This window comes from Coregonus lavaretus (assembly GCF_964263955.1).
Source record: "Coregonus lavaretus genome assembly, contig: HAP1_SCAFFOLD_3197, whole genome shotgun sequence".
Taxonomy (NCBI): Eukaryota; Metazoa; Chordata; class Actinopteri; order Salmoniformes; family Salmonidae; genus Coregonus; species Coregonus lavaretus.
Window position 1 is genome coordinate 39,298 of NW_028159733.1, and position 16,063 is coordinate 55,360.

At 45.6% G+C, this 16,063-nt stretch overlaps 1 protein-coding gene and 2 long non-coding RNA genes across 6 annotated transcripts in view; all 3 read left to right on the forward strand.

Annotated features, from left to right (window-relative positions):
• LOC311122494 (cerebral cavernous malformations protein 2 homolog) overlaps positions 1-15,030 on the forward strand; it is a 30,641-nt gene extending 15,611 nt beyond the window's left edge. Inside the window, exons 2-10 of the mRNA XM_084196838.1 lie at positions 2,212-2,382; positions 2,492-2,575; positions 2,859-3,042; positions 4,772-4,881; positions 9,361-9,496; positions 10,119-10,176; positions 10,952-11,090; positions 11,548-11,686; positions 12,211-15,030. Of these exons, the coding sequence (XP_084052964.1) occupies positions 2,212-2,382; positions 2,492-2,575; positions 2,859-3,042; positions 4,772-4,881; positions 9,361-9,496; positions 10,119-10,176; positions 10,952-11,090; positions 11,548-11,686; positions 12,211-12,509 (1,320 nt within the window). The 3' untranslated portion in view covers positions 12,510-15,030. The remainder of the gene's footprint in view (positions 1-2,211; positions 2,383-2,491; positions 2,576-2,858; positions 3,043-4,771; positions 4,882-9,360; positions 9,497-10,118; positions 10,177-10,951; positions 11,091-11,547; positions 11,687-12,210) is intronic.
• On the forward strand, positions 5,873-6,861 carry LOC311122496. Of its 2 annotated transcripts, none has more exons than XR_014612455.1 (3): positions 5,873-5,978; positions 6,219-6,392; positions 6,801-6,861. It is a non-coding gene; the product is annotated as an uncharacterized lncRNA (long non-coding RNA). The 2 variants fall into 2 exon arrangements; XR_014612456.1 differs by lacking the exon at positions 6,801-6,861 and having other exon boundaries at positions 6,219-6,323; positions 6,358-6,479.
• Positions 6,898-7,565, forward strand: LOC311122497. Of its 3 annotated transcripts, none has more exons than XR_014612458.1 (4): positions 6,898-6,974; positions 7,077-7,215; positions 7,250-7,319; positions 7,522-7,565. It is a non-coding gene; the product is annotated as an uncharacterized lncRNA (long non-coding RNA). The 3 variants fall into 3 exon arrangements; XR_014612459.1 differs by having other exon boundaries at positions 7,077-7,180; XR_014612457.1 differs by having other exon boundaries at positions 7,077-7,319.
• Positions 15,031-16,063: the final 1,033 nt, after the last annotated feature.

Consider the following 16,063-nt stretch of genomic DNA (forward strand, 5'->3'; position numbering starts at 1 on the left):
ATACTGCCCAGTGACCAGGCTATCAGCCAGACACTGCCCAGTGACCAGGCTATCAGTCAGACACTGCCCAGTGACCAGGCTATCAGCCAGACACTGCCCTGTGACCAGGCTATCAGCCAGACACTGCCCGGTGACCAGGCTATCAGCCAGACACTGCCCAGTGACCAGGCTATCAGCCAGACACTGCCCTGTGACCAGGCTATCAGCCAGACACTGCCCTGTGACCAGGCTATCAGCCAGACACTGCCCTGTGACCAGGCTATCAGCCAGACACTGCCCAGTGACCAGGCTATCAGTCAGATACTGCCCAGTGACCAGGCTATCAGCCAGACACTGCCCTGTGACCAGGCTATCAGCCAGATACTGCCCAGTGACCAGGCTATCAGCCAGACACTGCCCTGTGACCAGGCTATCAGCCAGACACTGCCCTGTGACCAGGCTATCAGCCAGATACTGCCCAGTCAGATACTGCCCAGTGACCAGGCTATCAGCCAGACACTGCCCTGTGACCAGGCTATCAGCCAGACACTGCCCTGTGACCAGGCTATCAGCCAGACACTGCCCAGTGACCAGGCTATCAGCCAGACACTGCCCTGTGACCAGGCTATCAGCCAGACACTGCCCTGTGACCAGGCTATCAGCCAGACACTGCCCAGTGACCAGGCTATCAGCCAGACACTGCCCTGTGACCAGGCTATCAGCCAGACACTGCCCTGTGACCAGGCTATCAGCCAGACACTGCCCAGTGACCAGGCTATCAGCCAGACACTGCCCAGTGACCAGGCTATCAGCCAGACACTGCCCAGTGACCAGGCTATCAGCCAGACACTGCCCAGTGACCAGGCTATCAGCCAGACACTGCCCAGTGACCAGGCTATCAGCCAGACACTGCCCAGTGACCAGGCTATCAGCCAGACACTGCCCAGTGACCAGGCTATCAGCCAGACACTGCCCAGTGACCAGGCTATCAGCCAGACACTGCCCAGTGACCAGGCTATCAGCCAGACACTGCCCAGTGACCAGGCTATCAGCCAGACACTGCCCAGTGACCAGGCTATCAGCCAGACACTGCCCAGTTTTTTTTTGTATCGTTTTTTATTTTACCAGGTAATTTGTCTTGAACACATTCTCATTACAGCCACGACCCTAGGGAATAGTTACAGGGGAGAGGAGGGGATGATTAGGTGGCCATGATGGAAGATGGTCAGATTGGGAATTTAGCAGGGGTTAAAAAAAATAACCTGTCAGACACCACTCAGTGACTAGACTATCTCCGTCACACACCATCCAGTGACTAGACTATCTCCGTCACACACCACCCAGTGACTAGACTATCTCCGTCACACACCAGCCAGTGACTAGACTATCTCCGTCACACACCACCCAGTGACTAGACTATCTCCGTCACACACCAGCCAGTGACTAGACTATCTCCGTCACACACCATCCTAGTGACCGCCTCAAACAGACAACAGGCAGACACAGACAGGTCCTCCTTCAGTGAGGCTACATGGAGACTGAGGTAGGAATAGATGGTGTTGGTAACGCTCTGCGTCAAGTTTGTTTCCTTTGTTTATTAGTTGTGTGATCTGTCATCATGGGTGACGTGGTCAACGCGCTGATGGAGCTCTTCATTTTGCTGCTACTCTTGCTGCTGTATTTAGTGGTGCTGTAGCAGCGTTCTTCAGCAGATAGCCTGAACAGGAACAACGTTGCTCGGTCTACATTGTAAGTGGAGCGTAAACGTGTGTTCTACTTTAGTTTAATGTGAACTTTTTTTTTTACATTTTGGAGAACGGAAGGAAAGTGTGGATGTTTCTGTTTCTTAGACGGAATCAGTGTCTGTGTGGTTAGTTACTTAAGACCATGGACTGGCCAACTGTGTGTGTGTGTGTGTGTGTGTGTGTGTATACAACAGCAGCTTTTTACAGTAAATGTTGATGACGTCATCATTTATTCATCTATGTAACGTTCACAGCGTCATATAAAACCACATGGCTAATGTCGTGTTTTGGATTTGTGTTTATTTTTAGCTGTTAAATGCTAATGGTTAATATTTTCGGAACATGCTGTATTGGGTAACATAGGTTTTGTAGGCTTAGCCTATGCGGATTTGTTGGTTTAGCTTATAGGTCGACTTTATGTTATTAATATGTAATGGATACTTTGTTGCTGTGAATGAATTAATACGATACCTCCCCCCCCCTGCAGCCGGGTATCGTGTCTCCCTTCAAGCGTGTGTTTCTGAAGGGAGAGAAGGGTCGGGATAAGAAGGCTCAGGAGAAGGCTACAGAACGCCGTGCCCTCCACACCTTCTCCCTCCCCGACCACCGCATCGACCCTGACATCCTGCTCAATGACTACGTAGAGAAGGAAGTCAAGGTGAGAGGTCAGAGGTCAAGGCCCTTGACTGACTAGTGTTGGTGACAGCTACGCGTCCCAGGTTTGTCTCTGTTTAACCTGTTTCCAATGTAACCTGTGTGTTCTGTAGTACTTGGGCCAGCTGACGTCAGTACCGGGATACCTGAACCCCTCCAGTCGAACGGAGGTCTTACAGCTCATCGACAATGCCAGGGTAAGCTGTTTCGCCGCATCTCAAATGGCTCCCTGTATAGTGCACTAAAGAATTTTAAAAGTCAAGATTTTACTCAGAGGTAAAATAAAAAAGTGTCATCTTTTATTTTTTGTCATTTTTAATAAAGCCTCTGATATTTTGCTTTGCCATGACTTTACAAAGAAAATACTACATTTTAGACTTAGAATTATTATAAACGTCATGGTCACGAGTCATGGGATGTATTGTGTTGCCATGGGAACAACATGGGTGAAACTGTCACGTAATTTTTCTGGTTACCTAGAAGTCCCACCAGTTGGCGGGTCAGCTGACTTCGGAGCAGGATGCAGTGGTCAGTCTGTCGGCCTATAACGTGAAGCTGGTGTGGCGGGACGGAGAGGATATCATCCTGCGTGTTCCCATCCACGATATCGCTGCCGTGTCTTACATACGAGACGACTCACTACACCTGGTGGTGCTCAAGACAGGTAAATACCTCACTACACCTGGTGGTGCTCAAGACGGGTAAATACCTCACTACACCTGGTGGTGCTCAAGACAGGTAAATACCTCACTACACCTGGTGGTGCTCAAGACAGGTAAATACCTCACTACACCTGGTGGTGCTCAAGACAGGTAAATACCTCACTACACCTGGTGGTGCTCAAGACAGGTAAATACCTCACTACACCTGGTGGTGCTCAAGACAGGTAAATACCTCACTACACCTGGTGGTGCTCAAGACAGGTAAATACCTCACTACACCTGGTGGTGCTCAAGACAGGTAAATACCTCACTGCACCTGGTGGTGCTCAAGACGGGTAAATACCTCACCGCACCTGGTGGTGCTCAAGACAGGTAAATACCTCACCGCACCTGGTGGTGCTCAAGACGGGTAAATACCTCACCGCACCTGGTGGTGCTCAAGACGGGTAAATACCTCACTACACCTGGTGGTGCTCAAGACGGGTAAATACCTCACTACACCTGGTGGTGCTCAAGACGGGTAAATACCTCACTACACCTGGTGGTGCTCAAGACGGGTAAATACCTCACTACACCTGGTGGTGCTCAAGACGGGTAAATACCTCACTACACCTGGTGGTGCTCAAGACGGGTAAATACCTCACTACACCTGGTGGTGCTCAAGACGGGTAAATACCTCACTACACCTGGTGGTGCTCAAGACGGGTAAATACCTCACTACACCTGGTGGTGCTCAAGACGGGTAAATACCTCACTACACCTGGTGGTGCTCAAGACGGGTAAATACCTCACTACACCTGGTGGTGCTCAAGACGGGTAAATACCTCACTACACCTGGTGGTGCTCAAGACGGGTAAATACCTCACTACACCTGGTGGTGCTCAAGCGGGTAAATACCTCACTACATTTTACATTTACATTTTAGTCATTTAGCAGACGCTCTTATCCAGAGCGACTTACAGTTAGTGAATACATTTTTTTTTTTTATACTGGCCCCCCGTGGGAATCAAACCCACAACCCTGGCGTTGCAAACACCATGCTCTATCAACTGAGCTACATCCCTGCCGGCCATTCCCTCCCCTACCCTGGACGACGCTGGGCCAATTGTGCGCCGCCCATGAGTCTCCCGGTCGCGGCCGGCTGCGACAGAGTCTGGATTCGAATCAGGATCTCTAGTGGCACAGTTTGCACTGCGATGCAGTGCCTTAGACCACTGCGCCACTCAGGGTAAATACCTCACTAGACCTGGTGGTGCTCAAGACGGGTAAATACCTCACTACACCTGGTGGTGCTCAAGACAGGTAAATACCTCACTACACCTGGTGGTGCTCAAGACAGGTACCTAACCACCTACACTACCGTTCAACAGTTTGGGGTCACTTAGAAATGTCCTTGTTTTCCATGAAAACATACATGAGGAAATATAGCAGACCGATCCAGCTCAGAGAGGCCCAGGTCAGCAGTAGTTTTAATGTAGAATGGAAAATGTAATGTTTTTATGCAACAAATGTTAGTGCATCGAATCGTATCGAACCAAATCGCATCAATTCGTTCCTCTAATCAAACCGAATCGTTTCAAGCTAAAAACGAATGGTTCCTGTATCGTATCAGAACCCGTGTATCTAGATACGATTCGAGTCATCTTGAAAGGGAAATATGCACGTCCCAAATTATTATGAGTGTAATGTTGATGGTGTGCTCTCTCTCTCTCTCTCTGTGTTGTTCTCCAGCCCAGGAGGCAGGTGTGTCCCCGTGCCCCAGTACCTGTCCTGACCTGTCTGAGAGTGGACCTGTACTGGTAGAGGTCTGCTGTCTGCTAGTACTGGCTGTGGACAACAAGGTAACTAACACTCCCTACTGACTGTAGACAACAAGGTAACTAACACTCCCTACTGGCTGTAGACAACAAGGTAACTAACACTCCTACTGGCTGTAGACAACAAGGTAACTAACACTCCTACTGACTGTAGACAACAAGGTAACTAACACTTACTGGCTGTGGATAACAAGGTAACTAACACTCCTACTGGCTGTAGACAACAAGGTAACTAACACTCCTACTGGCTGTAGACAACAAGGTAACTAACACTCCCTACTGGCTGTAGACAACAAGGTAACTAACACTCCTACTGGCTGTAGACAACAAGGTAACTAACACTCCTACTGGCTGTAGACAACAAGGTAACTAACACTCCTACTGACTGTAGACAACAAGGTAACTAACACTCCTACTGGCTGTAGACAACAAGGTAACTAACACTCCCTACTGGCTGTAGACAACAAGGTAACTAACACTCCCTACTGGCTGTAGACAACAAGGTAACTAACACTCCTACTGGCTGTAGACAACAAGGTAACTAACACTCCCTACTGACTGTGGATAACAAGGTAACTAACACTCCCTACTGGCTGTAGACAACAAGGTAACTAACACTCCCTACTGGCTGTAGACAACAAGGTAACTAACACTCCTACTGGCTGTAGACAACAAGGTAACTAACACTCCCTACTGGCTGTAGACAACAAGGTAACTAACACTTACTGGCTGTAGACAACAAGGTAACTAACACTCCTACTGGCTGTAGACAACAAGGTAACTAACACTCCCTACTGGCTGTAGACAACAAGGTAACTAACACTCCCTACTGGCTGTAGACAACAAGGTAACTAACACTCCTACTGGCTGTAGACAACAAGGTAACTAACACTCCTACTGGCTGTAGACAACAAGGTAACTAACACTCCCTACTGGCTGTAGACAACAAGGTAACTAACACTTACTGACTGTAGACAACAAGGTAACTAACACTCCTACTGGCTGTAGACAACAAGGTAACTAACACTCCCTACTGACTGTAGACAACAAGGTAACTAACACTCCCTACTGGCTGTAGACAACAAGGTAACTAACACTCCCTACTGGCTGTAGACAACAAGGTAACTAACACTCCTACTGGCTGTAGACAACAAGGTAACTAACACTCCTACTGGCTGTAGACAACAAGGTAACTAACACTCCTACTGACTGTAGACAACAAGGTAACTAACACTCCTACTGACTGTAGACAACAAGGTAACTAACACTCCCTACTGGCTGTAGACAACAAGGTAACTAACACTCCCTACTGACTGTAGACAACAAGGTAACTAACACTCCTACTGGCTGTAGACAACAAGGTAACTAACACTCCCTACTGGCTGTAGACAACAAGGTAACTAACACTCCCTACTGACTGTAGACAACAAGGTAACTAACACTCCCTACTGGCTGTAGACAACAAGGTAACTAACACTCCTACTGGCTGTAGACAACAAGGTAACTAACACTCCCTACTGGCTGTAGACAACAAGGTAACTAACACTCCCTACTGACTGTAGACAACAAGGTAACTAACACTCCTACTGGCTGTAGACAACAAGGTAACTAACACTCCCTACTGGCTGTAGACAACAAGGTAACTAACACTCCTACTGGCTGTAGACAACAAGGTAACTAACACTCCTACTGGCTGTAGACAACAAGGTAACTAACACTCCTACTGGCTGTAGACAACAAGGTAACTAACACTCCCTACTGACTGTAGACAACAAGGTAACTAACACTTACTGGCTGTAGACAACAAGGTAACTAACACTCCTACTGGCTGTAGACAACAAGGTAACTAACACTCCCTACTGACTGTAGACAACAAGGTAACTAACACTTACTGGCTGTAGACAACAAGGTAACTAACACTCCTACTGGCTGTAGACAACAAGGTAACTAACACTCCCTACTGGCTGTAGACAACAAGGTAACTAACACTCCCTACTGGCTGTAGACAACAAGGTAACTAACACTCCTACTGACTGTAGACAACAAGGTAACTAACACTCCCTACTGGCTGTAGACAACAAGGTAACTAACACTCCCTACTGGCTGTAGACAACAAGGTAACTAACACTCCTACTGACTGTAGACAACAAGGTAACTAACACTCCTACTGACTGTAGACAACAAGGTAACTAACACTCCTACTGGCTGTAGACAACAAGGTAACTAACACTCCCTACTGGCTGTAGACAACAAGGTAACTAACACTCCTACTGGCTGTAGACAACAAGGTAACTAACACTCCCTACTGGCTGTAGACAACAAGGTAACTAACACTCCCTACTGACTGTAGACAACAAGGTAACTAACACTCCTACTGGCTGTAGACAACAAGGTAACTAACACTCCCTACTGGCTGTAGACAACAAGGTAACTAACACTCCCTACTGGCTGTAGACAACAAGGTAACTAACACTCCTACTGGCTGTAGACAACAAGGTAACTAACACTTACTGGCTGTAGACAACAAGGTAACTAACACTCCTACTGGCTGTGGATAACAAGGTAACTAACACTCCTACTGGCTGTGGACAACAAGGTAACTAACACTCCTACTGGCTGTGGATAACAAGGTAACTAACACTCCTACTGGCTGTGGACAACAAGGTAACTAACACTCCCTACTGACTGTAGACAACAAGGTAACTAACACTCCTACTGGCTGTGGACAACAAGGTAACTAACACTCCTACTGGCTGTGGATAACAAGGTAACTAACACTTACTGGCTGTAGACAACAAGGTAACTAACACTCCTACTGGCTGTGGATAACAAGGTAACTAACACTTACTGGCTGTAGACAACAAGGTAACTAACACTCCTACTGGCTGTAGACAACACTCCCTACTGGCTGTGGACAACAAGGTAACTAACACTCCTACTGGCTGTAGACAACAAGGTAACTAACACTTACTGGCTGTAGACAACAAGGTAACTAACACTCCCTACTGACTGTAGACAACAAGGTAACTAACACTCCCTACTGGCTGTAGACAACAAGGTAACTAACACTCCTACTGACTGTAGACAACAAGGTAACTAAGACTCCCTACTGGCTGTAGACAACAAGGTAACTAACACTCCTACTGACTGTAGACAACAAGGTAACTAACACTCCCTACTGGCTGTAGACAACAAGGTAACTAACACTCCCTACTGGCTGTAGACAACAAGGTAACTAACACTCCTACTGGCTGTAGACAACAAGGTAACTAACACTCCTACTGGCTGTAGACAACAAGGTAACTAACACTCCCTACTGGCTGTAGACAACAAGGTAACTAACACTCCTACTGACTGTAGACAACAAGGTAACTAACACTCCTACTGACTGTAGACAACAAGGTAACTAACACTCCCTACTGGCTGTAGACAACAAGGTAACTAACACTCCTACTGACTGTAGACAACAAGGTAACTAACACTCCTACTGACTGTAGACAACAAGGTAACTAACACTCCTACTGGCTGTAGACAACAAGGTAACTAACACTCCCTACTAACTGTAGACAACAAGGTAACTAACACTCCCTACTGACTGTAGACAACAAGGTAACTAACACTCCTACTGGCTGTAGACAACAAGGTAACTAAAACTCCTACTGGCTGTAGACAACAAGGTAACTAACACTTACTGGCTGTAGACAACAAGGTAACTAACACTCCTACTGGCTGTAGACAACAAGGTAACTAACACTTACTGGCTGTAGACAACAAGGTAACTAACACTCCCTACTGACTGTAGACAACAAGGTAACTAACACTCCCTACTGACTGTAGACAACAAGGTAACTAACACTCCCTACTGACTGTAGACAACAAGGTAACTAACACTCCCTACTGACTGTAGACAACAAGGTAACTAACACTCCCTACTGACTGTAGACAACAAGGTAACTAACACTCCCTACTGGCTGTAGACAACAAGGTAACTAACACTCCTACTGGCTGTAGACAACAAGGTAACTAACACTCCTACTGGCTGTAGACAACAAGGTAACTAACACTCCCTACTGGCTGTAGACAACAAGGTAACTAACACTCCTACTGGCTGTAGACAACAAGGTAACTAACACTCCCTACTGGCTGTAGACAACAAGGTAACTAACACTCCCTACTGGCTGTAGACAACAAGGTAACTAACACTCCTACTGGCTGTAGACAACAAGGTAACTAACACTCCTACTGGCTGTAGACAACAAGGTAACTAACACTCCCTACTGACTGTAGACAACAAGGTAACTAACACTCCTACTGGCTGTAGACAACAAGGTAACTAACACTCCCTACTGGCTGTAGACAACAAGGTAACTAACACTTACTGACTGTAGACAACACTCACTACCTTGTCAGACTGTTAGCTAACATCAGCGAATGTTCATGACTAACGCAAAACAAATGGAATATGTTATTTGAACTTCTTCCTCTGTTTCCTGTGGTCTGCAGGCGGCAGCAGAGGAGTTGTGTCTCCTGCTCTCCCAGGTGTTCCAGATCGTTTACACTGAGTCCACTATAGACTTCCTGGACAGGGCCATCTTTGACGGAGCCACCACCCCCACCAGGCACCTCTCTCTCTACAGTGGTGAGGACGTCAATCAGTTAACCAATCAATCAATTATCAATCAATCAGTTAACCAATCAATCAATTATCAATCAATCAGTTAACCAATCAATCAATTATCAATCAATCAGTTAACCAATCAATCAATTATCAATCAATCAGTTAACCAATCAATCAATTATCAATCAATCAGTTAACCAATCAATCAATTATCAATCAATCAGTTAACCAATCAATCAATAATCAATCAGTTAACCAATCAATCAATTATCAATCCCACACAGACACTGACACCTCTCTCTGCCAGTGGAGGCTGCTGAGTGGGGAACGGCTCATAATAATGGCTGGAACGGAGCAAATGGAATGGCATCAAAGACCTGGAAACCATGTGTTTGATGTATTTGATACCATTCCACTGATTCCGCTCCAGTCGTTACCACGAGCCCGTCCTCCCCAATTAAGGTGGCACCAGCCTCCTGTGCTCTCTACAGTGATGAGGCTCTGCCCAGCTCAAAATGTTTTCACTTTTTCATACTAAGAGCAGCAATAAATACAAGAAATAAAAGCAGTTGAATATGTTGAACAAAAAATGTTAATTTATTTATTATTAATATGAATCCATTTATGTTTTCTAATTGTGAAGACGACTCTTCAAGTAAGGTGGACCTTAAGGAAGCCTTCGAAGCAGAGGCCAGCACCTTGTAAGTAGCTGGAATTATGTCTGTGTTATGCATTTACAGTGCATTCGGAAAGTATTCAGACCCCTTTACTTTTTCCACATTTTGTTACGTTACAGCCTTATTCTAAACTTGATTCAATTGTTTTTTCCCCCCATCATCAATCTACACACAATACCCCATAATGACAAAACAGAAACATGTTTTCAGAATTGTTTCTCACAAAAAAAATAACATCACATTTTACATAAGTATTCAGACCCTTTACTCAGTACTTTGTTGAAGCACCTTTGGCAGCGATTACAGCCTCGAGTCTTCTTGGGTATGACGCTGCAAGCTTGGCACACCTGTTTTTTATTTTTAATACATTTGCAAACATTTCTAAAAACCTTGTTTTGCTTTGTCATTATGGGTTATTGTGTGTAGATTGATGATGGGGGGAAAAAACTATTTAATCAATTTTAGAATAAGGCTGTAACGTAACAAAATGTGGGAAAAGTCAAGGGGTCTGAATACTTACCGAATGCACTGTAGGTGCGATACGTGCTGCTTTGTTCAGGACCAACTGCTATTTACCTATGTTCCTCTTTGCTGCACATGACCACACATCTGGGCAGTTGTCCAGGTGGGACAAAACTAGGGCCTGTAGGACCTGTCTGGTCGACTGGGACAACAAGAAGGCAGAGCAATGCCCCATCATGGACAGACCTCTTCCCATTTTAGCATCCATATGTTTTGACCATGACAGCTTTCTGAGGTTCTGTAGGGTTCTATTGATGTGGTTCTGTTTGTCCTATAGTTCTTTCCAGGGTTCGCTGGAGGCAGGGGGTGACTCTCCGTCCCCTTCCTCCACCCCAGCCTCCCCTCAGACCAAGACGGCCAGCGAAGGAGAGCTGAGCACCACCGCCACAGAGCTGCTACAAGACTACATGACCACGGTAGGGTGGGTGCATGCATGTAACTATGAGGTTGGGGCTTTGGCTTAAAAGAGCATGCAACATATTTTATAGAGCACCGTCTCATTTTATTTAACCAGGAGAAGACCCTTGAGGTTAGAAACCTCTTTTTGGAGGGGGACCTGTCAAAGAGGTCAGCAGGAAGTAGCCAGTGTGTACACATTACGCAAGAACACGATGCATTAAAAACATTTACAATCACAATGCTCAACTACATTCTCTTCTATCAGAGCTTTACTGCTATATCCTACAGGTTGTGACATTTCACCTCCATGTTTTCACTCATTTCTCTCTGTGTCTCTCTCTCTCTCTCTCTCTCTCTCTCTCTCTCTCTCTCTCTCTCTCTCTCTCTCTCTCTCTCTCTCTCTCTGTGTCTCTCTCTGTGTCTCTCTCTGTGTCTCTGTGTCTCTCGCTCTGTCTCTCTCTCCTCCTCTATTAGCTGCGTACCAAGTTGTCGTCTCAGGAGATCCAGCAGTTTGCTACTCTTCTTCACGAATACCGTAACGGAGCGTCCGTCCATGAGTTCTGTATCAACCTCCGTCAGCTCTACGGGGACAGCAGGAAGTTCCTCCTACTGGGTGAGAACTACTTCCTGTCTGGGGTCACAGGGTGAAAGGTCAAACATGGGGCTGTGTTTAGAGGTCAAGCCGAGCAGCAGGAAATGGAGTGAAAACGAACGGGAGGTTTTTACCTGAGCTTGACCAATGAGAATGCTTATTTTGTGTTTCCCAATCCCTATTTTTGCTTTGTTGTGCCTTATTGATCAGGACCCTGCTGTTTCAGCTTGACTGTGAAATGAGTCTCCGCTATTTCAGTTCACACAAGCATATGCTGTCAGGGTTCTACAGGGCGACCATTTTACTCGCACATGCGCCTAAATATTTGGTGTGTGACTTGGAATATTTATTTGGGCGCACCAGTGAGCCTAGAAAAATTAAGGATTCTAGCTTTATAACTTCATATTTTTCATTGTGCTCCTAAATTTCGTTGTGTGCGCCTACATTTTTCAACTTTAAAAATAGGTCAGCGTAGAGCCCTGGCTCTGTGATTCAGACTGTCTGTGCATTGTCCTTTTTCCCCGTCCGATCCCATGTCCATCCAGGTCTGAGGCCGTTCATCCCAGAGAAGGACAGCCAACACTTTGAGAACTTCCTGGAGACCATCGGCGTTAAGGACGGCCGTGGCATCATCACCGACAGCTTCGGACGCTACCGCCGCACCGCCAGCTCCGCCTCCGACTCAACCACCAATGGGAACGGGGCGGCGGGAGGGGACGGAGGCGGGTCTGACGAAGGGTTGGCGCCCTCCGAAGGAGACGAGTGGGACCGCATGATCTCTGATATCAGTAATGATATAGAGGCTCTGGGCGTTAGTATGGACCAAGAGGGGGTCACACCCTAGTCCCTAACTCGTCCCCCCTAGTCCCTAACTCGTCCCCCCTAGTCCCTAACTCGTCCCCCCTAGTCCCTAACTCGTCCCCCCTAGTCCCTAACTCGTCCCCCCTAGTCCCTAACTCGTCCCCCCTAGTCCCTAACTCGTCCCCCCTAGTCCCTAACTCGTCCCCCCTAGTCCCTAACTCGTCCCCCCTAGTCCCTAACTCGTCCCCCCTAGTCCCTAACTCGTCCCCCCTTGTCCCTAACTCGTCCTGAACCTACATAGAGGACGATCCATCCAGCCCAGATCCAACCCCCTGATGATGACATGCTGTGCATCATGGCCAATCAGCTTTCAGTGTGAGCCAGCGGGCCAATCAACTCTCAGTATGAGCCAGTGGACCGATTCGCTCTCTGTGAGCCATTTGTTGTTTTCCTCGTCCATTCAAATAACTTTATTGATCCGTTCATAGTGGTTTTTAGGAACTGACTGAATGGCAGCCTTTTCAGTCTCTGGGGTTTGTATCGTTATTGGCAGTATCTGCCATCAGTGACCAGGATGAAGCTGAGTCACCCTCCTGAGGGCAGCCGTCATGAATACCCAAAATGCTCTGTCTGGTGTCTCGTTTCGCAATGGGTGCGTTCCACATTGCAGCCGACCTTTAAAGGCGAGTCGAGACTGACTGATCTACAAATCACCTTGGATCATTAATAATTAACGACTCAATATTATTGTGTAGGTCAGTCAGTCACATGTGCACTATCTAGGAAATAGGGTGCCATTTGAGACGCAGACAGAATCACCAAAAGATGTGCCTGGACATGGAATATTGAATATTATATAATGACTTAGGTTAACGTATGTAGTTAGCCTGTATTTCTAACTAATATTTATTCTTTAAGGTAATTTAACCTTCTACAGCCTCAGCCCCTGTCTAAGACGGGGGGGCGATGTGGGGTTCTACTAAGCTGACATATGAAATTGTTTTCAGAAGGTCATACCAAGGACATTTTAGCTATTTGATTTTGAATTTTAAGACCCCTTGAAGTATAAAAAAATATATATTTTAAATGATTTGATGAAACGGTGAATTTGGCCTTACTTCCATTAGCCCCATACAAAAGCATTGAATAACAGATAGTAATAAAACGATCTAAAGGAAGTTTGTTCTGAAGTGTCTGTTCTATATCTGAGAGATATAAGAAAGATTTTTTTGTTTTTGTATTATTTGTTTATGTATTTGACCCCTTATTTTCGGCACTAAACTATCTCCATATATACTTCCATGCATTTTTCGCAACTGGTACCGGGTTCGATGCTTGTGGGGGTCGTAGAGCAAAACCGAGAACACCATCGTGAGAGTCATCTTTTATCATAATAGTTTGCAGGCCAAACCGTTCGGACGCTACAGACGTTTTTCGCGAGAAGACTTGATTTTCAGGATGTCTCATGGTCTGACAAACACCGCTCCAGCTATCACCTTTCACCGCAGATGTGGAAGTGCAACATCGGCAGATGTGGTGGATTGTGGTTCAATGGAAGAAAACGGATATCTCTAGTTTAAACTGATGGATTTTGATGGGGAGGGGGGGGGTAACTTAATCCACCAAGTATTTTCTCCTCTGCATATTTACTGCTTTCGTTTGTGTGCGTTCCAAATGCACCCTATTCCTTATATAGTGCACTACTTTTTACCAGAGCCCTATGGGCCCCTCGTCAAAAGTAGTGCACTAAATAGGGAATAGAGTGCTCTTTGGGGTTCGGAATTTGTGTTTTGTATACTTATTATTTTGTTGTGGTTTTATGTTTTACACTTAGCCTTAGCCTTAGCATTTAGCCTTAGCATTTTGCCTAGCATGTGGCTTTAGCCTTAGCCTAGCATTTAGCCTAGCATTTAGCCTTAGCCTAACATTCTATTAACGTTTACCTTTGTCTTATCTCAATCAACGAGAGCTGTTGATAAAATGTGACTTCGTATTGTAAAACTGAACACTCCCATTCAGAATATCTGGATGGAGAACATATCTGACAAATCCAGTTTCTGGCTGATTTAACAATTCCATGCCCAATTTTTTTTTTTAAACATTTTTTAGTCATTTAGCAGACGCTCTTATCCAGAGCGACTTACAATCTCTTCTCATAGCGCAGACAGACCAAACCAACCGTACCTTCAGCCATGCATACTAGATCACCTGCTGGGCGTTGACAAAGGTGACGATTCAACATGTAGAATCGTCCGGAGAAAGAACTGTCAATCATGTATAATCGTCTGGAAAATTAAATGGCGGCCGTCGATCATTGAGATGCGTTTCCTCTCTGACCTTCCCCTTTCACCAGTCATTGGTGTCTTCAGATACATTCTGCCTCCCAAATGGCACCCTATGGGCCCTGGTCAAAAAATAGTGCACTAAATACAGAATAAGGTGTAATTTTTTGGACACAGCCATAAAGTAGCTACTGCTGCCCAGTCTCTGTCCCCTTGTGATGATGTCATTCTGACTTGTACTGTACAGCTCTTGCGTTATTAAATAACAACATATACTTTTAACATACAGGAGTTGGCTTTTCTATTTGGCTATTACTAATGTGATTCTTTCTCCTCTACACTTTGGCAATATTGAGGTTCTAACCAACACTGGCATTGAGTGGCCTGTCCACTAGCTCCCTGATGGCGGTATCGTTCACAGTGAAGGCAGCGTGATACAGTGTAGTACAGGGGTATTTAAATCTTTACCCTACGCCTACGAGATCCGGACTACTGATGTTTTTCCTGTTCCACCTGATGAGAAATAATTGTACCCACCTGGTTTCCCAGGTCTTAAGTCAGTCCCTGATTTTTAAAGGGAAGGAATCAAATCAAATAAAAAGCTATTGACCTGGCTTGGGGGGGGGGGGGGGGGGTCCAGATTATAATTTTATGCCAGTAGTGTTTAGCTGACTGATTTCAGAATATGTAGGATTAGAAGCACAGGAGACTGGGATGGTGACACCATGAAGATCTTGGACTAGTTTGGAGTATTTATTAACATAAACAAGACAAGTGAAAGACAAAACAGTGCAGTTAAAAAAACATTTGGAAACCGAAGAGTATATAAAAAAAAATTACCACCCCCCCTTTACAAAAAAGAACGATACAAAACATTAAGAACACCTGCTCTTTCCATGACAGACTGACCAGGTGAATCCAGGTGAAAGCTATGATCCCTTATTGATGTCACCTGTTAAATCCACTTCATTCAGTGTAGATGAAGGGGAGGAGACAGGTTAAAGAAGGATTATGTATGTGTGCCATTCAGAGGGTGAATGGGCAAGACAAAATATATAAGTGCGTTTGAATGGGGTATGGTAGTAGGTGCCAGGCGCACCAGTCTGTGTCAAATACTGCAACGCTGCTGGGTTTTTCACACTCAACAGTTTCCCGTGTGTATCAAGAATGGTCCACCACCCAAAGGACATTCAGACAATGTTTTTTTAGTTTTTTTTTTATTTGGGGGTAGATCAGCTTTAATATTGCAGATAGATTGTGGCTTCTATCAATGCCATTGATTATCTGCATCATTTCCAATCCCCCATATATTTTT